General features: G+C 39.1%; 1 protein-coding gene across 2 annotated transcripts in view; it reads right to left on the bottom strand.

The window, feature by feature from the left end:
- rims4 (regulating synaptic membrane exocytosis 4) overlaps positions 1-21,498 on the bottom strand; it is a 50,832-nt gene extending 29,334 nt beyond the window's left edge. Inside the window, exon 1 of one of the 2 annotated variants that reach the window (XM_004548853.4) lies at positions 20,224-21,498. In XM_004548853.4, the coding sequence (XP_004548910.1) occupies positions 20,224-20,320 (97 nt within the window). In that variant the 5' untranslated portion in view covers positions 20,321-21,498. The remainder of the gene's footprint in view (positions 1-20,223) is intronic. The other variant, XM_004548852.4, reaches the window with a different exon arrangement.
- Between the last annotated feature and the right edge of the window lie 611 nt (positions 21,499-22,109).

Below are 22,109 nucleotides of genomic sequence, written 5' to 3'. Positions count from 1 at the left end.
ACAGTCTTATGTGTTTGGCCAGGAGATACCCCAGTTTGAATGCCTTGCTCAAAGATATTAGGATAGATTAACTGACAAACAATGTTTCAGACTGATTATAGTATCAGGATAGTTTTGCTCAGCTGCAGGAGTTTATTGGCACAGCTGCTGCCCGTGAATTAATCAGTTTCTTCTCATTTAAGCAGCAGTGTGATGGCACCTGGGTCCCTTGTACACATGCCTCTACCACAGTGATTGGTGCTCCCTGTTTACAGGCTATCTAACCTAACACCAAGATACATGACTGTTTGGTAAGATGGTCTTTGTACAGTTAGTGTATGTGCATAAAAAAGTAAAGCTGCCTCACTAACACAAGATCGTGTTTGTAGTTAGAGGACACTCGCAGTAACAGTCTTGTTACACTAGTTTGCACATGAAACGGAACAAGATGGGGTGATAAAGTGGTAGCCACCCCTCATCTCACTTTAAACGAGGATGTGACTGAGGCCAAAGATTATCTGACATCAAACTAGACATCCATCAGATCATGCATGTAGTCATAGCTGAGAGGTATTTAATTAGTATGAGCAGGCACTACTAATTAAGTGTACCATACGTACTTATTTCTGCATTTCCCATATAAAGTTGTATTATTAGCTACAGTATGTAAGTACAGATTCTCACAGTATGTACAGTAGTATGTGCTTGTAAAGTGTGTCTCAGTTTTTCAAAATAAAAATAAAACTTGTACACTCAACAAAGTAGGGAATTTTTTTATATTCATATTAGCAATTTAAGCAGAAGATAGATGTAATGTGGAGGTGCAAGGTGAATTTAAGGGAGTGACTGAGTGAGTATATTCGCAGGCTTTTATGGTGTTCGTTGGGCCTCATTAGCTGACCATCCTCCCAGGTCAGCCCAGTCTATTGATGTTGGCCAGGGGAGCATGTTGATCATGCATCATGCAATCTCTGTTTTAGCATATATACTGTATATTTAAATCAATACTGTATACAACAACAGCTCTCAGAGAGCACTAATTGGTAATATGGAAATCCATATTGACAGAGATTTTAAGATCTAGAGTGGTTTTGTGAAACTTTATGATGTCATTGTGACTTTGTAGGGCATCATATTGGAAACATAAAAAGTGCATTTTGCTGTTCTCACCAAGCCCTCTAATATGACATATTACTTGATACCTTGATTACTTGATTCTTAAAAAAAAATTTCAATGTCATCATTGACCTTGAGTGCTAACAATGTTAGTCAAGGTCAAATGCTTAGCCAAACTAGGTACTCATGTTCCCCGAGGCCTAGTATATTGCTGTGAAGTTTGAAGACGCTCCATGAAAAACTGTGGGTAATATAACATTTTTACAGATTTTCAGATTTGATGTGATCTTTACCCGATTTTCAAGAAGATTAAATCAGCTCACATTTATATTGGTGCCATCACACAAAACCTGAAAATTATATATTGAAAACTGTGCACACTAGACTGCTAACAAACTCCTTTCAGAGGGAGAAATATAGGTGCAGTTAAGGAGAATGAAATCAAAGCTTTCTCTTCTATGTACATGCCTTATCTGTTATCTCCTCTCAGGTGAAATGAAATGTCCCTGTGACCTGTGAAAAAGTTATTGATGAGCTGCCAGTATTCTGATTAACCCTTTATATTGATTGAAAATCTCAGTTACAAAGATCTTCATTTGTCATTGGTTCATTAGTGAACTTGCTGCACTCTGGTTGACCTCCTCCTCCTCCAACATGATGAAAAGCCATATCGTTTTTGCAAGACTTGCCGAATACCTGTTTGGTCATTTATGAGCTGCCAAATATGCTAATCTATGGATTCTACAAGATTTACAGTGGTACACTTTGGCACCAAAAAATCAGCAATAAATTGTTTTGTGTTAACTTTTACTTAACCAGGAGATTTTTTTTAATTTTATTTTTCCAATAATGTCCTGTGCCTCTAGGTTATGTAAGCTACATGGTGTAATCATCTGTATCAGACTTGGTCTAGCACATCTCCCAGCATCCAGTTACTGTATCTTTTTTTCTTGTTTCCTTAAATCACTTTTAATAAGTGCCCAACACTTATGGCTACGAGCAAACCTCAAGCCGTGCTTTTTAGAAATAAGTTGGCATTTGTCATCAGCCGTTAAATGTGACAATATTGTGAAACAGGTCAGGCCATCTTGGTAAGTTATTCTGTCTCATGTACAGTACACACTTCTCAAGTGGTTTTGCTACTGTTAACAGAGTTAAACCAAAGGAGCTGCCTGGGTAAGGCAATCAGAAGCAGGAAGTATTCTCACATCGGCAGCTTCAGAAGTCACATGGGCATTGTACTAGTTAGCATTTTCACTAGTGAATAATTCTTTTAAGCTTTAAACTCAGTCATGATTCACTACTCATTCACTCGCTCATGTATATTTATGCAGCTTTTTGTTCCATGAACTGTGCATGCATTTCAAAGGAAGCTGAAAATTTGAAGTTCTATACTATTGTGCATAAGAAAACAGCAGGGACAGTATCAAATACCATTTAATGTCTACACTAAATTTTTATATTGGCATGCACAAAGTAGTACCAAACACAGTGTATGTTGTATTTAATAAAGGAAAGTATTGACTTTTAATTAAGGGGATTATTACGAAGTTATAAGGTCACGTAATCAACAAAGTAATACAATTCATGCTGTCATGAGCAATTTGATTATATTTGTTGTTAAGATCTTCTAATGTGGGCGAACATCATATACTACAAACACTTAATAATAATAATAATAGTGGATTGCATTTATATAGCGCTTTCGGAGCCCTCAAAGCACTGTACAATTCCACCATTCATTCACTCTCACATTCACACACTACAGTTGTAGCCACAGCTGCCCTGGGGCAGACTGACAGAGGCGATGCTGCCATATCGCGCCATTGGCCCCTCTGGCCAACACCAGTAGGCGGTAGGTGAAGTGTCTTGCCCAAGGACACAACGACCGAGACTGTCCGAGCCAGGGCTTGAACCGGCAACCTTCCGGTTACAAGACGAACTGCCAACTCTTTGAGCCACGATCGTGCACTCAAAACGCTTTATATAACATGCCTCATTGAATCATTCATACCAGAACTTTTTTCTATGCTTTTTCTACCCAAGTGCTTCCTGTCTAACATTCACACACATTCCAGAAAGAAACTTGGCGTTCAGTATGTTGCCCAAGGATACTTTAGCATGCAAACTGGAGCAACCAGGGATCGAACCATCTACCAGTGTATAACCTGCTCTACCTCCTGAGCTACAGCCAGCCCAAATCCCTCTGTAAGACCAGCTAAACACTCACTGGATAAAAATACTAACAGAACCTCATTGAATCATTTCTTTCCATCCCTGTGGCTTCTGAGAAAAAGTGCTCAGTCTAGTGACATCAAGGAAGATATGAGGACACTGACGTCAGCATACGTATGCATTATTTACTTGAATACCACTTCCACACAAATCTAAGATTCTCATTGCTCTGATTTGAACATACTGGATGACTGTTTCTCATCTATAAAACATTTATTGTGTTAGAAGAACAAGCGATGTTATATTCAGCAAAAGGCTAGTTATTTTCCGATAGAAAGACAAAGAGAGACAGGAAGAAAAAATAATGTAAAGAGGCAGGGCCTCTTGGAAGAAGAAAAATATCTGTCAAGATGGCGAGTTACAAAAGAGAAGAAGCCCAAATTAAAAAGAACAAGACAGAGTTTGAGTGGCAGGATCGAGAGCTACAGAAAAGATAGAGATAAAATGAAGGGTTGGCAGCATCGATGAAATGTGATAATGAAAGGGAGAAAAAAAGAAAGATGATTTATTTCTGCTCCTCCATACTGTAAGTACTCTGCCACTGAAGCAATTTAACAAAGTGATAAACAGCTTTCCAGAGAATTACACAACTCATATTTATCCTCGTTGTCTGACAGACCCCATACACTTAACTCTTTTTTTTACTCTTTGATACAAGCCAAAGCAGCTAAAGGAAGTTTATAAGACACTCACATGATAGAAAGAAATGTAAAATACTCAGTTTTTAATTATTTTTTACAATTTTATGTAATGCAAAGCATGTTTGATCACCATTAAAACTTTTTTTCAATATTTACATAATTTTGTGTAAAATGCAAAGAACGGCAGAGTTTGTTATTTTATGAAATCCCTATGGTGGTAAAAACTGATATGGAAAAGATATATATAAATCTTATAAAGTTTGTATCTGTCTTGTGTGAAACTTGTATGAAAAGCATACAAGAGTGAAAACAGATATAAGATCCCTTGAAAAATCATATAATGAAACTTGTATGTTTTGGATACTTACTAAAACAATATATGAAAGTAATGAGAAAGTGGCCACTTTCATGAGTAAATCATGTAAGCCTTATATGATTTACTCATGAAAGTTTTTACTATTTCTTTTCCATATGGGAAGATTCATCCATTCGTTTTTGTCTGCTCTTACAGTTCCGGGTCATTGGGGGCGGAGCCTATGCCAGCTATGATAGGGTGAGAGTTTATCATAAAATATGTTTTTTTAATTACAGTTCTGTTGTTTTTACAAAACAAGCCCTATGAATGAAAACAAGTCCCATCCATTGGCCCCTTAATGCAGTGAGGTCAACCTGTACCCTTACCGGGAAAACAGCCTCAAAGTATAATATTTCCACCTCCACGTGTGACTGTGGAGGTAGATAGTATTCACTTAATCCAAACACTGCTGGTTGAGTTAATGCCAAAGAGTTTGATTTTGATTTCATGTGACCACAGAACTTTATCCCAAACCATCTCTGTATCATTTGCCTGTACATGTTCCCTATGCTTGCAAGCATAGGGGACCTTGGGCGCCATTACCGGTGTAGTGTGTTACCAATGGTGACACACTACACACGAACAAGGCTCCTCCTGTGTAGTTTTGGGCTGATCCACAACCCCTTCTCATGATCATCCTCACCCCATGAGGCAAGATCTTGCATAGAGCTCCAGACTTAGAGCATTTGATGGTCATTTTATAGTTCTTCCATTTCCAAATATTCGCACCAACAGTTGTCACGTTCTCACTAAGCTCCTTGCTGATGGCCTCGTAGCCTATTTAACCCTTGTATAGGTCTATAATTTTGTTTCTGACATCATTTGACTTTGGTTGTGCCCATGGTGATGGAGAGGTTGGACTGGAAGAAACTGATTCTGTGGACAGGTGTGCTTCATACACATGGTAAATGGACTGGTTCACACGCATTCATGCATTGGAGAGCAACTTGGAGTTAGTTTCTTGCCAAGGATATTTGGCATGTAGACTGGAGCAGACAGGTATCGAACCACCAACCTTCTGATTAGTAGGTGACCTGCTCCACCACCCAAGACTTCAGGAGGATCAGGAGGATCTGTAATTTAATGACTGATTAATTGCAATCTGTGTGCCATGTGGGCACAGACTGGATTCTTGCCCACTGGAGCCAGAATTCAAATACTTATTTCACTCAATTGCAGGCAAACAAATTCATAACTATTTACTTTTTGGGTTTTTTATTGTTTTTTTTTTTTATGAAAATACTTTGTCCTATCAGCGTTTTTTCATCTAGTACATCTGTTTTGACTCTAACCTGATAGTTTTTTTTTATTTTTTTAACGGATCAAAAAGGAAAAAAATCTCGCAGTTTACTACATGCAAAACTTTGCAGTCTTGTAGCCACTGTACTAGTGTTAACATCAGCATCCCAACATGTTCTGACTGTTACTCTAATGATTAGCAGTTTAAAGATTTTTGACTTGCAAAGTTACCATAAGGCAAAACATGCAGTAAGTACCATTGGAGTTTAGTGTATTAGCATCCCAGCATTTGCTAATTGGTAGAAAAGTGGATGTTCAGTGCTAAAGACTGTACTGGACCTGAGGTACAGTACAATGCAGAACAATACATGTTCAGAAACCAAAAAATATTGTCCTCATTAAGATTAAAAGTTAAAAAGACAACTTTTTAAGTTTAAAAAACTGATTAGTTTCAGGTAATCAAACAGGTCCCTGTACAATCTGAAAAGGAAGCATAATAAAGTCAGATATGGTGTAGGATTATCTTATCAGACTAGTGTCTGAACCAGTATAACATTTCTATCCAGCACATTATCAGTGATAATATCTTGATCAAATCAATGGCAGTGCAAGAACCCTTTTTCTACTTACAAGCGATGACTGGACAGTTTTCTTGTGTTGCTGCAGGGAGAATAAATCACTTTAAGGAGCACCAATTTTGTTGGTCCTTTCAATGAAATAAATTTAACATGATTTTGGCTAGTTCTTTGATAAAGGACTCACACGTGCACACAAAAAGCCCTTGTGTAAGCACTCACTCTCACATCCACACAAGAGAGTCCTCTAACCTCTATTACAGCTGGCACTATGGTGATTTGTTCCCGCCAAGGTCTATATTAGAACCGCAGGGCAGTGAAGAGGAATAACTGGTCCAGAATGGAAGCAGAGGCTCCAACAAGCACTTTTTTTAAAAGCAAGAAAATGCCTGAGCAAGGACTTTTGAAAATAGACTCTGAAGAATCAAGTATAACAATGAAATTAGAAAGAAATGGTCCAAAGTTGAGGTAGATCTATATTAGAATTATTTTATACTGACACTAGAGGTCATTTTTAAGGAAACCTTCTCCAAAATATTATAAAGTATTTTACACATCATAACTTAGAGTTGACCTGAAAAAGCACATTTCCTTTTTTACAAGTAGTAACAAGCCCAAAACTTATTTTCAAAGTATATTTTCTTGTACCAGCTAATCCAAGCTCACTCTGATATTCTAACAGCTGTTACAGTTTTAAAATTTCATAACGCCAGATGACAAATTGTCTTGTTTTTAATGGATTATTGATAATCTACTGTGTGCACCCCTGGTTTGTCTAAAAATAAAAAAGGACCCAGTAAATAAGGATGTATAGAAAAAGACAGGTTGCATATGTTATCATTAAACAAAAAGCCTAACATCTGTGTTACTTTCTTTTCTTTAGTTAGTCCTCTATCACAGTAAAATGAATTATCTTTCAACATTTTGACAGAAATGTGGATAAAAAAGAATTATGGATACTTTTTGTTCTGATAAACTAGCGAAATATCACTACAAAAGTCTTCGTGTCCTTAAGGTGCTGTTGGAGAGAAAATTCTTGGTGGTAAACTGATTCTTGGGGGATTGTAAATGGCGATTAATAGATGTTAAAATATAATTAATTAATTTTGAAATGAATGCTTTCAATTATATGAAAAGAGACCACAAATCCCCAGAGCTGCAAACAGAATTTGGAACACTACTGAGAAAATATCCATGAGCATATCTTTGTACAGTGATGGACTATTTTCTACTCACAAAATCTCTCCCAATGAGAGGACATCATATTAGATTCAGTGCATGTTACATACATCTTTACAGCAACTCCTAATATTCATTACAGAAACATGTTCCATAGAAAATTCAGTTAGAGCCAGTGAACATCTTTACACTCAGTTACTTAGTGTAGATGCAACACTTCTGCAAGAACAGAGACAAAAAGCGTTGGATAATCTGAGCTTAGTTGATCCAATAATAGCATCAGATAATTTTCTAAGCTTTTCGCTATGTAGCTTGATTTTATTAGCATTATGATACCAAACAAACGGATTGTAAATGTTACTGCTAAAATTCTGAGACATCAGTAGGTGGAGCACATGTTTATCTTCATGCGGTTTCATGAAAAGGGCTCTTTCGCGAGCATTTCAAATTTAAGAAATTCGAGTAAAACTAAATGAAAGCGGTGGCTGTGATATATTTTCTCTTAAGTGTTCACAAATTAAAGCATCAGAAGGGGGAGGTCATGAGGAGGGGAGGTGGGGTGGTTGTGCTGCTAGCTGTAGCCTTAATTTAAATTTATCAGATACGAGAGTGGCAATAAATCTCATCTAGCACTCAAATAAGAACATTTGCCAAATGTTATGGCCTTGACCACTGTCACCCACCCATCTGCTTAACCTCTTCTGTGTTTTCATGATATGTAGATCCTGCTGTGCAGTCCTTGAACCATGATTGGACCCAAGTGCCAATTAGTCTGCTTCCAGGATTCATTCGACCCTGATTGGAAAGGCAACCCATCCAGCTCACCAATCAGCAAACTCACCTTGTTGCTGACATCTAATTTAAGGGAAGCACTGATGTCATTCGGGCAGTGCTGTGATATAATGTGAGCAGCCTGCCCCTGAGTCTCCTGTAGTTCACTGTGTATTCGTCTTTACTGTGCAGATTCTGTTTGGTAGTAATTTGAAGTGAGTTAACACTATGCAGATGTAGTTCAAAGCTGTTTAACTGGTTGTTTTTCTAAAGAGTTTGTTTCATTGAATCATATTACTGCCAATTTATTCAGATTTCAGGACCCTTGTTTTTACTTTTGCAGTTTTGTCTCTTCTTTTTAGTAGCCATTACCGTTTTATTGTTCTTCGCTTTACAGTGTTATGTTTCCTTTAGCCGAGCTAAGAAAGGACAAGGACTGAAACTTTTTCTATGAGGACAGAAAAAGTGCATGTTTTCTCAAAAATTATGAATTTTCAGATATCAATTGTTGTCCTCCCTTAAAAAGCTGCTTAAGTGTATACACAAGAGCTGTTTTATTTGCCAGAAAAAGGACATAGTGTAAAATATATTTTGCTGACACATTTAATGTATTTGTCTTCCAAAAATCTCTTTGGAAATATGATAATAACACAGAAAACACAACAAAATACAGCTGTAGTGAAAAAAAATATACAGATGTTGGACTAATTTAGTTTCTAATTCAAATTCAGTTTTATTTATATATATATCGCCAAATCATAACAACAGTCATGTCATTGTGCTTCATTGTGAGGTAGACACCCTACAATAATAAAGGGAAAACACCAAGCATCAGTAAGCAAGCACTTGGCAAAGGTGGAAAGGAAAAACCCCTTTTTAACAGGAAGAAACCTCTGACAAACCCGGCTCATTTGCTGTAACCAGTTAGGGGTAAGGAAGGGAAACAAGGGTATGGGAAATCAAGATTTCCACTCACTAAGATGCTTTAAAATAATAAATCTGTCATTAATTCCTTTTCTTTTTCTACAATATATTGAATTATTTGAGTGAGAGGTTTTATTTAGACCCAGAATGGGTCTAAGCACTGACTGTGGTGTCTGCAACATCTCGCAAAAATGATGTTCAAGCAACAAAAATAAAATCCAAGTTGCTATAACTCATAGCTAGTTTTTGACAGCACGGAAGATGGGCATAATGTCAGAAAACAGAGAGGTGAAGAGTCAGGTCACTGCACAGGAAGAAAGGACTGCCAAAAGAGGAAAAGGAGCGGGGAAAAATTATGACAGGTGAGAGCAGGAGGTGAAGGAGACAGCAGAAAATTAGAGGCAATGATGGCTGAAAAGAGGTGAGGGAAGACAATGAAACATGATGATAAAAGAGAAGAACGAAAGGAAGAAGAGTCCAAAAACAAATTGGACAAAGGGGGAAACTATGAAGTAGGAAAAGTTTTTTTTTTTACTTAATATTTCTATTTAACTCATTAAAGGTTCTAGTAATCACAGCAGTTTACCAGGAGCCTGAGCAGGAAGTGGTGATTTTAACCTGTCATGAGAGACAATGGGAGGTGGCTGTCAAAGCTCGTCGGATCAACACATTCAAATTGCCTCTCGGTGGCTTCCTGTCATTACCACACAAAGCACGGCTGTTAACAGGCTGTGGCATTAAGAATGAAATCTCACTCTCATTCATTATGTAACGGTATGTTTGGAGAGGAATCGCAGAGGCTGTCTCGTCTGGCTTTGTCTCCACTTGAAACCCACGTCAACTTGACTTCCTGCTCTCAGGCTGTCACAATGCAGCCTGTCAAGACAGTCAGGCATCATTCAGACCTTCATTTCATTTCTGTACTCATCTTACGTATTTTTTTTTTCTACCTTTCCCTAATTCTTTGGCTTTCTTGTTATTTTTAGTCCTTGCTTGGATCCCTGCATCTCGTCCTAGTGTCTGAGTCCAGCCCCTATTTGGAACTATGTCAGTCTGAAATCTGAAGGGGTATTTAAAAGGAGATCAGTTATTTTAAGCACCCCCAGTGAGTTAGTTGCCAGTGTAAATGGTGTCTGGAAAGCACAAATTCTACAATAGGGTCCAGCATAGAAATCGATTTATTTCATCAATTATCTAGTATCACTGAAAGCAAGAACGCTTCAGAGTGCCAGATGGTTCTAGCTCGCTGTCAGCAAGTAATCCATTCATTTGCAGGCCTGCTACACCAAGAGAATGCTTTTTGCAATAGATATAAGCCGCAATATCTGATAGCTAGTCGCTCATGTTTTATTAGAACCTCATGAGTTGCTGCCTGCTTTAAAGGTCAGCTGCATTCACATCACATTTGCCTAACATACTGCTGAATGAGGAATCGGGCAGCTGTTTAAACTACATTTTATGCTACAATTTGCAGAATGCATGCAAATACAGAGCTGCTCTTGGCCAGATGCACTGATATGACAAAATCTTTTACATTTCTACACAACTAAGTTTCCATTTACACTTGGGATAATTTTAATCACTGGGTGAATTAAATGAAAAGATTTTTTATTTTGGGTGTGATTTTTACAAAGGTTGAACTGTGCAGGTGGATAACTTAGTAGTAGCAGGACACATTTTCAGTGAACCCATTGCTAGCAAATTCAGTATCAACACTATGCATCTGCACACGTAACAAATGCTTGACTTGATCTGAGCTTGTGCTTATGTCACACAGATTGAATATGAGTGCTGTTAGGTCTTTTGGAGTCCATTAAAACACAAAATAACAAACAAAAAATGTTTTTGTTTTTGAATGGATGTTGGTTTCTGTTTGGATCTACACAACCAGACAATACTGCCAGTAACACAACATAAGGAAGCAAGAAGGACACACAAAGGATGCGGAGTAAGAGCTGGTAAATGGCTGAAACAGGAAACCTTTGCCAATAATGCAACACATGCGCACAGTAGGGGGCTCTGTTCTGTGGTGGTTGGCATAGCTATTCGTTATTATAGTAAAGATGGTGGTGTGTGCTTTTTCTTTTATTTTCAATTAGAATTGCATTTGTTTTGTGCTTTGGATGCTGATCGTGATGTGAAAATAATGAAACCATAATGCTGTGCAGCTGAGTAGTACTAGCGTGAGCTGTAGGAAAAAACTTACCATCCTTTTTAAGCTTTTTTCCCTCTTTTTTATTTAATATTTAAAAAAATTTTTCACTCAGACTGAACTGGTGATCCGAGGTCCCCTTTACTGCCCAAATAATTACTCTTAGGCATTTCATTAATGTCTTTCAAGCAGTAACAATCGTCTCTAAAAGGACCTTGCCATTTCCTTGATTTCCATTTTGCTTTGTGTTCAATCTGAATAAGGCTTCAAAGAAATTCAAACTGTCTTCTACAAAGCAGTGAGCGACATTCGGCACAGAGAATTTGCCAACATTAGATCTTCGTCTCCTCGCAGCTCTTTCATTCCCATTGGTGTGAAAAGAGACGAGCTGCTGGTTTGTTAAAGAGGATGTCATATTGCATTATAATCTCCGGGTAAGAAATTCATCAAACCTTCCCCTGCCATGTGGCGCTGCTGACGTGCTTTTGTACCCCGTGGAGAAAAACACTGTGTTAAAGCAACAACTCGATCTCTGTTCCCGCATCAGACTAAAACACACCTAAGAACACACTCCCTGCTGCCATATTGCTCAGTATAACAAATGAACACCTGCAGCCTTTACCTCCCTCCCTCCAGCCCCTCCTCCTTGCCCTCCCTATAGAATAGACCTCCTTTCCTGGCAGTCCATTTTTTTTACTCTTGACTTTTCTGGGTCGTCTCTCTAGCTTAGAAGCACACCAGAGACCTCTCTGCTTTTTCTGTTCTTCTCCTCAGTTCTTCCGCTACTAATTCATATCTTTGGCATCTTTCTTTCAGTTATTTTCATAAAGAACACTACTGCACAGACTTTGCCTTATTTTGACTTGGAAATATTTTGCTCTTTTCCTTAATCTCTCCACTGCCTTCTCTTCATACACTTGGCCTCTGTGTGACTTCACAGCAGAACAGAAGAGGAAAACGAGTTGTTATTCAATGAAGGGGAGCAGGGGAAGGAGGAAAAGAAAAAAACAAGAGATGCAAGAAGGAAGAGAGCATGAAAGATTTAACTTCTTTTTAAAGCAAGAAGGGAAAAGGAGACCTATTGTGCTATTGTACTTTTTTTCAGTCTTACCTTCTTCGTCCCTCCTCATGCTCTTCTTTTCACCTTTACCACTTTTGTCCTATTCCTCCGTATCTATCGCCAGCTGATGTTTGACTGATATCCTCTTTCTTCATGTCATTTTTCCATCCTGCTTCTTTTCTTTACTCGCTCCACTTATGCTCATCATACATAAGTCCCAACTCCCTTCCTCTCAATTTCCCTTCATGTCATTCTGCTCACTCTCTCTCTCCTGATTTGCAGAAGGCTAATGTCCCAGATCCTCCTTTTAGAAGTGACATCTCGTCTAGCTGCTTTATGAAGCCATAATACCTGATGCACATTCGTACTTCACACACACACACATTTAACACTTTCATTTCTAACTAAAAGGTAGTTCTTTTAATGTTTCTATAGGAAATCTGGATTCTGCAGTTTAAATAAATAGACACTAACACGTGTCCTCGCAGAGGAGCAGTCCAAGTGTAAACCTGTACATAATCCTGCTGTTGATCTTCAGATTTCATCCTAAATTAGCTAAGTAAGGGATAAAATCACCACTTTGGAAGATTTTCCTAATTTCCTTCTCCTTATGAGAACATTTTGTTCCCACAAGCAAAGAATTACTGCAGCACACACACTCACACAATGAAATATAAAGTCAATTAATCTCCCAGTACAGCAGCACCAGGAGCGCCTGTTCTGTTTCTATTAGAGTTTTTTTTTCTCTATCTGATTAATGGCAGGATTAGAGTGAACGAGAACAAGTCTGAGAGGAAAAAAAGTGTTCTCCCTAAAACACTTAAACATTATTGTTTTCATTTTCATTTTACATTCAAAGAAAAAGAGAACTTGTCTCTGCTGGTTGTATTTTTTGTACACAGCATTTTTTTTAAATCAGATAGACAAAAAAAATCTAGTTTTGGACTCTGGAAAATAAAACTGGACCGCATTCATATAGTATTGTCCTAGCCTTATTTACTACTTAAAGTACTTGCAGCTGTTAATTGGACAAGCAGGGGTAGTACAATGAAATTTGCAGGATCAATCAGGGGCTGAACAACACAACAGTGTAGAGAACACAATAACATGCAATTTCAAATAAGATAAAATGGCTCAACTTGGGGAATGGCAAAATACAATACAGTATCACACAATGTATTATAGAATAAGAAAAACATGCAATAGCACCAGACTAGTGACCTCATAGGTCGTCTATATAAAGTAGATCACTCAGAAACACCAGCCACAGCTATGGATATTTAGATGATGTTTACTTTATACAGATGATTTCTAAAAATCCACAAATGTAATTTAAATAATTTACTGACAATAAGACTAATATTTTTTACTTACAATTTAAGGACCTTACATTGATTTTTTTTATTGATTGTGTTTCTCTGTATCTTTCACACATTACCAGTGTGCGTCTCTGGGTTTTGGACCCTGTCCCGTGCTGATGGATAGGATGTTGTGTTATATGAGATCATATTTGCAACTGACACAAATTAAAGCTTGTTGGAAAATAAATAAATAAATAAGCTCAGACACATCACTCATCCAATAAAGTAAAGATATGAGGCTTTCCATTTCAATTCAACCATCTCACAAGTTCTTTAGGCTCAATTGTTCAGCTTTTTGCATGAAGCATTTTTCATGGAATAATATCGAGTGCTGCTATGAATGCCTTTACTTTTACTTTCCAGTGATGATACTTATCCCACTTATGGTAGACACTCAGGTGCAGTTTTGTAGGAAGATTTGACAAAAACATATCATAGAAGAGGCACAACAATTAGTTTCTGCATCCACTGAAGGGGGAATCAGCTCAGAATAAAATGCAGCAACGCATACTGAGAAGCTTTCATTAATTACATCGCTAAATTGGAGCATTTCTCACTATGTTATCACTCTCGTCACTTTCCTTTAAAAAGCACAGCTGAGTGCAACAAGAGGACATTCGGCAGCAAAGTGTGTAAAGTCAGAACCAGAAGGAGAAAATAAGAAAGTGGCATTTGCGCTTTACGGCATAAAGTTACTTCTGGAATAAACTCCATTACTGTGAGATTCACTGTTCCCTGGGACGTTGGTTCAAACAGATGATAGGGGAAAAAATGCATGCACTGATGACTGGCTTTCATATTTTACATTAACGTAATCCTGGAGAATCAACTCAGCTGTCAGTCTGTCACCTAAATGGTGAAACCTGACACCTGAATTGCTAATAACACATGCATGGCCTACATAAGGCTGTGTGTCATCAGCTGGGGCATGTACTGTAAGCATGAATTCATTTATTGTTGTTTATTTTTTAACTATCAGGGAGTACATAAACTCTATTTACATGAATCACAGCTCATTTCCCACTTATTTGGTCAATTAAAAGGCTTACAATTAAGGATCAGTCGTCCTTTTTTTTTTACCAACCTACAACTGTTCTGCTTTTCCCAATTATGTGGTGGCTGTTTCATTTTAACGGGGACCTATTATTATGGAGTTGAAAATAATCCTTATTTATCTTATACTGGGTTGTAGTGTGGCCCCTGAGTTGGTTTGCCAGTCTGGAGGTGCTTTAGCTCATTTCCTGTTAAGACCACTTTCTTTTAAAGCTGTTTTTTCTCCTGAGTGAGCAGAAAAAACTGTCTCAAACAGAACATTTAGAAAAGTGTGAATCCAGGGATTACTTGTACATACCCTGAGCTCAGTACTTAAACCTTCCCCATGTTTACACCACCATTTTATCAGTATATTGTATATGTCCGTCTTCTATTTGTTCAGCTACTCCTTTTAGGGGTTTGCACACCTTCCATTTCTCTCAGAATCCTCCTCTGTCACACCAACCCTCCAAATGTCCTTCTCAGTGGTTGTCCTATTCTCCTGCCTGGCAGCTCCATATTCAACATCCTTTGTGCAACATATCCACTATTTCTCCTCTGCACAGGTCCAAGTCAACGTGCCCTAGACTCGCCCCTCTAAAATATGCTCATTTCTAATCCTGTCCATTCTTATCAGTCACAAGAAAAATCTCCAGCTGTGCCTCCTGTCTTCCTGTTAGTGCCACCGTCTCCAAACTGTAAGTCATAGCAGGTCTCACTACCATCTTGTAAATTTCCCGGTTATTCCTGCTGCGATCCTTCTGGAACAAATCACTCCTGATACTCCTCTCTACCCTCGTCACCCTGTCTACACTCTCTTTTTCACCTCTCTTGTGCACTGTCTACTGCTTTAGGTGGTGAACTCCAGGTATTTAAACGCAGTCACCCTTACTACCTGTTTTCCTTTCAGTTTCACTGCTACATCTGTCTCCCTCTCACTCATACACATATTCTGTCTTGCATTATTCACCTTTACTCCTCTTCTCTTGAGTGCATACCTCCACTTTTCCAGGCTCTCTTTCACCTTCTCCCTACTCTCACTGCAGATCACACTGTGATCCTAGTCCACAGAAACTCCTGCTTGACCTCATTTATCAACCTGTCCATCAACACTGCAAACACGAAGATGCTCAGAGCCAGTCCCAAATGTAATCCCACCCCTCCCTCCTCTGACCCATCTGTCACTCCTACTACACACACCTCACCACTGTCGCACTGTCCTCATGACCTGCTACAGCCTCACATACTTATCTGTAATTCCTGACTTCCTCATAAAATGCCACTCTTCCTCTCTCTTATGCTTTTTGTAGATCCACAAAGACACAGTGTAGCTCCATCTGACCTTCTGCATATTTCCCTATCAGCATTCTCAAAGCAAACATCATCATCGCTGCTCCTTCCTGGCATGAAGCCATGCTGCTGCCCACTGATTGTCACCTTAATCATGTGATGTAATTTTGAGGTTTCCATATTGTGTCACCTCTATTTGACAGTAAAAGGTAAATATTATATCTGTCATATGTAATACTTATTCAGAGCTCAATCTAATCCCAATATAATAAATTACATTTTTAATATTACACACAGGATAAACATTACTGACCAAATACAGAGTGCAAATATACTCCAAAACAAGGCAGCGGTGTGCTGTCAGTGACCAAGCTAAGCAAACAAACAAGCAGGACACAGGTCAATTTGCAGAAGTGTTAAGAAATACTTCCATGAATAAAATGGATGTGTTTTAGCTATAAAACACACTCAAGCCAAGCAATTTCTTCTCCTCATCTGACCGTCAAAACAAGTAGTTGTGATGGCTTCTAAAATCCTACAATTGCTTTTAGCAGTTCTTTTAAAGTAAATTTAAATCCAGCACATCAGTGAGATGTACCCTTGCAGATAGGGCTACTGTCTTGCCTTGCTTCTACTTTTTCACCTGTTCTTTCTTATTGTTGTTAGAACAGTACTCTCCTTCCTGTGCTGTCAGAGAAGCATATTTGAATTGAGCTGAAATGAAGCGAGAGAGAGGACAAATGAAACAAAGAGAGCAAGGGAAGGGGAAAAAGGAAGGGGAAGGGAAACAAGAAGTCAAGCGATTAAAAGGCAATTTAAGGTGGAAAGACAGAGCTAACCTGCAAACAGGATTTCAAAACTGCAGAGTGAAAATGGCTCAGGGAGGGAGTGAAGGCTTGAGAGAGCATGTGAGAGAGACAATGAGACAGAAAACGGGAGAGAGAGAATTAACCTGCAATCAGGCCTCTATTTAGCTGCAGTCAGCCACAATCAGCAGCCATATTAGCATTTAATTAGATGGAGAGCCACAAACCACGGCCTGTCGCTTCGCTCTGATTACCTCACACACTGCTTTCATGTTCCTGTGTGTGCGCGCTTGTGTCTTGAGGCTTACCTGCGTATTTGCTCATACAGCATACCTACGATCACAAATGCCTGTACATATAAATTTGTTTGTCTAGACATGGGAATACGTCTATTTGTCAATGCATGAGTGCTCATAGAAGAGCGTGCTTGTGCTGGTAAGAGACTGAGCTTTCCCGTGCAGTGCTTACACCATGAAATGACTGCTTGAGTATTAGTTTTGATTCATCCTGAATACCATTCTACATGTACAATGAGATTGTGGGTGCTCCACACCAACTGTGCCTGAATAAAATATAAAAAGTAGACAGCAGGAATAAATAACAAACAGGAGAAAGATAAACAATCAAGAGGAATATATACAAAAAAATAGGAGAAAGACAGACATTAGAGAACAAAAAATAGTTGCAAAGTTCTTAAAAGTAGTGCAAAGAAAAGTCTGAATAGAGTCCCTATGTCAGAGGCCTGAGTCATGGGGTTACTCATACCATGGCTCAGATTGGTGAGGTGGGTGGGGTGTGGGGGGATAGTGTTTGTTAACAATCTGAATGCCCCAGGGGAAGAACCTGTTTGTGATCCTGGAGGTGTGGGACCTGATTGACCAGAGGGCAGCTGGTCAAACGGGTGGTGGGCGGGGTGTAAGGGTTCACCTGTGATTTTGGCACTGGTTTTCCTGACACACGAGGATTTGGCTATGGCCTCATGAGGTAGCAGAGGGCAGCCAATTATTTTTTTTGGGTGGTGTTAGTTACCCTCTGCGTAGCCTTCCTGTTCTCAGTTGTGGCCCCTGCATACCAAACACCCAGGCAGCAGGAGAGCACGCTCTCCACTGAGGAGGGGAAGAAGGCCAGCAGCAGCTTCCGGTCCAGGTTATTCTTCCTCAGCACACGGAGGAAGTACAGCCACTGCTGGTCCTTCTCCAGGGTGTTGGTGTTGTGGGTCCAGGTGAAGTCAACAGAGATAACCACACTAATGTGTGTGTGTCTGTGTGCTCTTGAGCAGGCGCAGGTGTACACAATATTTCTAAAAACAGTCCTCTAAGCGCTGGTTTGGTTAGACACAGCTGCTGCATGTGTTGGTTTGAAAACTGCTATGATTTACTATGTAAATAATTATAACAGGTGGTCTCAGCCAATAATGGCTCATGTTCCAACTATTCCAATACTTCTAACTGTCTTTAAAATAAGAAAAATGCAGACTGCTGCCGTTTGGGCCTTTTATCTCTCCTGTATGATTTAGAAATGTCTGTGACACAAGAGCAGCATTTACACTTTTAAATTCACAGTTAAAATGTCCTTAAGGATGAACATTTTATACACATCTCTGTATATGGGCCAGCCTGTTATTTGATCTCACAGCTTTTAGATCTATGGCTATCTCTGCAATGTGTAGGTTTCCGCAAAAACAATAAAAAGCACTTCTGCATGTGTGTGGACAACATTAATAAGAGTTTGTCATAAAATGTAACTCTAAAAGTTATTGGTTTTAGAGTTACATTTTAACAAATAGACCAAGTCTTCAAAACAGAGTAACACATAAATAATTTAAGACTTGTTTTAATTTTGATCTTCTGTGTTTTAAGAATGATATGCACCAAACTTGTGTAGATTTTCAAAATCATTTGGCAATATATACTGTATGAACATATGGGATACATTTTAACATGACTTTTCTTAATAGTGTGGTAAAAACATGCATTATAACCAAACAAAGGTAATTTCATAAAGGTAATCAAGTCAATCAAACAGCCACAACAAGTGGATTGTAAGGAAGGTGTTTGTGTGTTTTTCACTGTTGTTTTCATGTTAACTGTGTGGAATTTGTTTTTTTTCAATTACAATGAAAAGTTTCTTATAAATTTTTTTATACATGAACATTGTGTTCCCCATTTACATTCTTTATACCAAAAATAAAAACCCTGGTGAAGCCAATTTACCAGGATTTTATATATATATATATATATATATATCTTTAGATGGATTAAAAGCACTTTTGCCCTTTATGTCAATTCGTTTCCACATATGTTGTTAACCTTGATACGATGCGTGGTTTCCTTTGGAAAGACAGTCATAACACAGTTTATCCACCACAGCTCATTGTCCTCCAATGTTACTTAACAAACAAACAACAGGAAACAGAAAAAAATGCATACTCTGCCAAATAATCCAGTATGAATTGGGCTCTAGAAAAGATACTAGTAATGCAGTTTTCTAGGCAGGATTAATACGACAGTGAATCAGAGGTTACGTAGTTTGCAATAATACCAGTTCAGGAGCAAAATACATTACATCATCTAATGCATCCAGTTTGAGGAATTACTTTATCCTACCAGCAATCTCATCAATGAAAGTGGATATAAGTGTGCATAGGCTTTGCTGTCTTTCTCCCTCTGCATAGTTGCAATGACAATCTGAACAATGAGAACCTGACAATGAAACCACAGAGGCATGAACGTACAGTATATGTGGTATACAGCGCAGAGACAAACATATGCAACACATGATATACCACAGCGCCACGCTCAGTCATAGACACACATACAGAGATGTAATGTCGATATCACTGGTAAAGATTTTCACTTCTTTTTATGCACTTAACATATCTGCTCTTCAAAGTGTTAGAATAGTAGAAAATGCACATTATCTACCCACAGTTCTGCTAAAAGTCCAACACAGTAATACCAGCTTACTCTCATACCTGACAGAATGCTTAAACTGACAATGACAACCAAAGCCACAAGAGTCTCTGCAGACATGACATATCCATATTTATAACTTTAGCGCCTCTAGTGGGGCAGATATAGACAGACAGTCTCAGAGGATGATTGCTTTTATTTTTAGTTGTTGTTCACTTTGTTTCAGTAAAATATTGATAGATAATAGTTCCTATTAAAGTAATATATTACTGTCTTTGTGGTTGTAGTGCTAGGCACTGCTCTCTTATGTGGTATTTTTAAATGACCTCCATCCACTATAAAAAAAATGACTGATAAAATATTGAATATTAAAAATTGAAAAAAAAAAAGGAAAAAACTACCTATTAGGTTTTAGATCAATGAACCCATGCTGAAAGGAGATTGTCCTTCAAGTTCTGGCAGGTTTTACATAACTCACTGCCTAACAGACACAAATAATGTATCTTGGAGGCCTGTGTTTTATGAATTAATCCATCAGTCATGTTGATGTCCTTTGCAGGTTTGCGCATATGTGTGTGTGTTTCATTACCACTTACCTCCATCATCCTCATCAAAGGAGTTCATGCAGGGGAAGTAGATAGCGAGGGCCTCAAAGGACGCTGACAGGCTGATGCGGCTCTGCGACCTCTCCATGTAGAGGCCCGTCGTCGGGCCCGGGTCGGCCGGCTTGGCCAAGCGCGGCTGGGCATTTTTCACGCGGAGTACGGCTCGCGGCGTCTTGGATGGTTGTCAGCTGCCCCCCACGGCAGATCCACTTCACTCCAAAAAGAACAGTCAAATGAGAGCCCCAAGGCACTCACACCGACTTGAATCGGTGCAGAAAGTTACTTGCACTGACTGGTGGCACAAGTTGACATGAAATAAAGTTTTTGCTGTTCGTCTTTCTCTGTATGTGAAATTAATGTCCTCTGGTGCAAAAACATGATAGAAATCTGAAATGTGGAAAGATATACGTCAAGGTTGCTCACTTTTGATCAGGTAAATAGTTTCAAAGAATAATTATGGATCTATCTGTGACCGTGTGCTCCAGGGTTAGGTCTCTCTTTTCCTGTCATCTCTCCTCTAGTTATTGGCTTCTGGTTTGTTGATCCTCATGTGCATTGTCCTTTTCATGTCTCTCATGTCGTCAGAAGTCAAAATGAGAGTCAGGTGGAACTACTGACGGCACCCGATCTCACCTGCACCGTTAAAACGAGATCTTGCTCTTTGATTCACAGCAAAACTCCCTAAACTCTGCACTCTGCATGCCAGTCTAACATCCTCCTGTTTGTGCATTCAAAGCTCGAATTTCTTCCTTAGATCCCAGTGTAGAAAGGAAGATGTGGATGTGAGGAGACACTGATGGTGGAGGTGGTGCTGACGCCCAGCAACGTGTTGCTTTACGACTGAATCAAAGCTTTTGGTTCCTGTCGCTCAGCACTGTTAATTCCTTCCTCTTTGTACAGAGCAAAAGCATTTCTTTCAGACAGAGAAACTGACCACGAGATGCCAGGAGCTGTTCCCAGTCTGCTTCATTTCCAAGCCCAGAACATCAGTTGTAGCAGCAATTGCAAGTGAGGGCAATCTGTTGCTTCTGCTCTGCTTTCAACTGTATTACAATTGATGTTCTGCCGTAAATGTTCTTAATTGTTTTCTGTCAGCAGTTGTCGACTTCGTCCTCCTCCGTCAGTCCTGTGCCGCTCTGATGCCGTGCCGATGCTCCACTGACTGTCTGCTCCAGAGACGGGAGAGGACAGAGAGAGAGAGTAAAAGAGATGTGTGAGCGAAAGAGAGAGAGAGACTGCACTGTTAAACAGCTTGTGTCTGACTGGACTCATTCACTGGCAAGCTGCATGGAGAGGGAGATGGAGCGGGGGGAATTGGAGGGGGAGGGAGGATGGATGAGAGGGGAAAGCAGAAACGGGGGGGAGAGACAGAGAGCAAGAAGGCAGGAAAAAGGCGGTGGGAGAGGGGACAGAGTGCAGACTGTTGCCTGCAGCCCAACCAATCAAAATGTGGATGAGGGAATATGGGTGTGGCTTGGGGATTGTCGAGGAGATGTAGGGCAGTACAAGTGCACATCGTCTCTCACTCGTTCTCCTTATGTTTCAGTAACCATTAACCTTTTTTTTTGAGAAAATATCACAAATGCATAAAAGAAGCCAGCAGTCACTTTTACAATGGTAAAAAAAATACATCTTTCTTTAATTTCCATACTGAAAGATGAAGCTGAGGTATGATATTATTTAGGATCTCAACCCTCCTAAAGTAATCCACAAAAACACAACTTCAAAATGGGTCAGTGGTTGTACTTTTATTTTCCCTTAGTGTTTTCATATCCGGAGAAACCCTTAGGCATTTCTATCTAACCAGCTGGACACACTAATAAGATTTAATTAAGCTTAATGTGGATGTTGCTTTCAATCTATTGATCAAAAACATA

Source organism: Maylandia zebra, linkage group LG5 (genome assembly GCF_041146795.1).
Source record: "Maylandia zebra isolate NMK-2024a linkage group LG5, Mzebra_GT3a, whole genome shotgun sequence".
In the NCBI taxonomy this organism is placed as follows: domain Eukaryota; kingdom Metazoa; phylum Chordata; class Actinopteri; order Cichliformes; family Cichlidae; genus Maylandia; species Maylandia zebra.
Note: the sequence above shows the minus strand (reverse complement) of the source record. Positions and strands in the feature narration are given on the sequence as shown.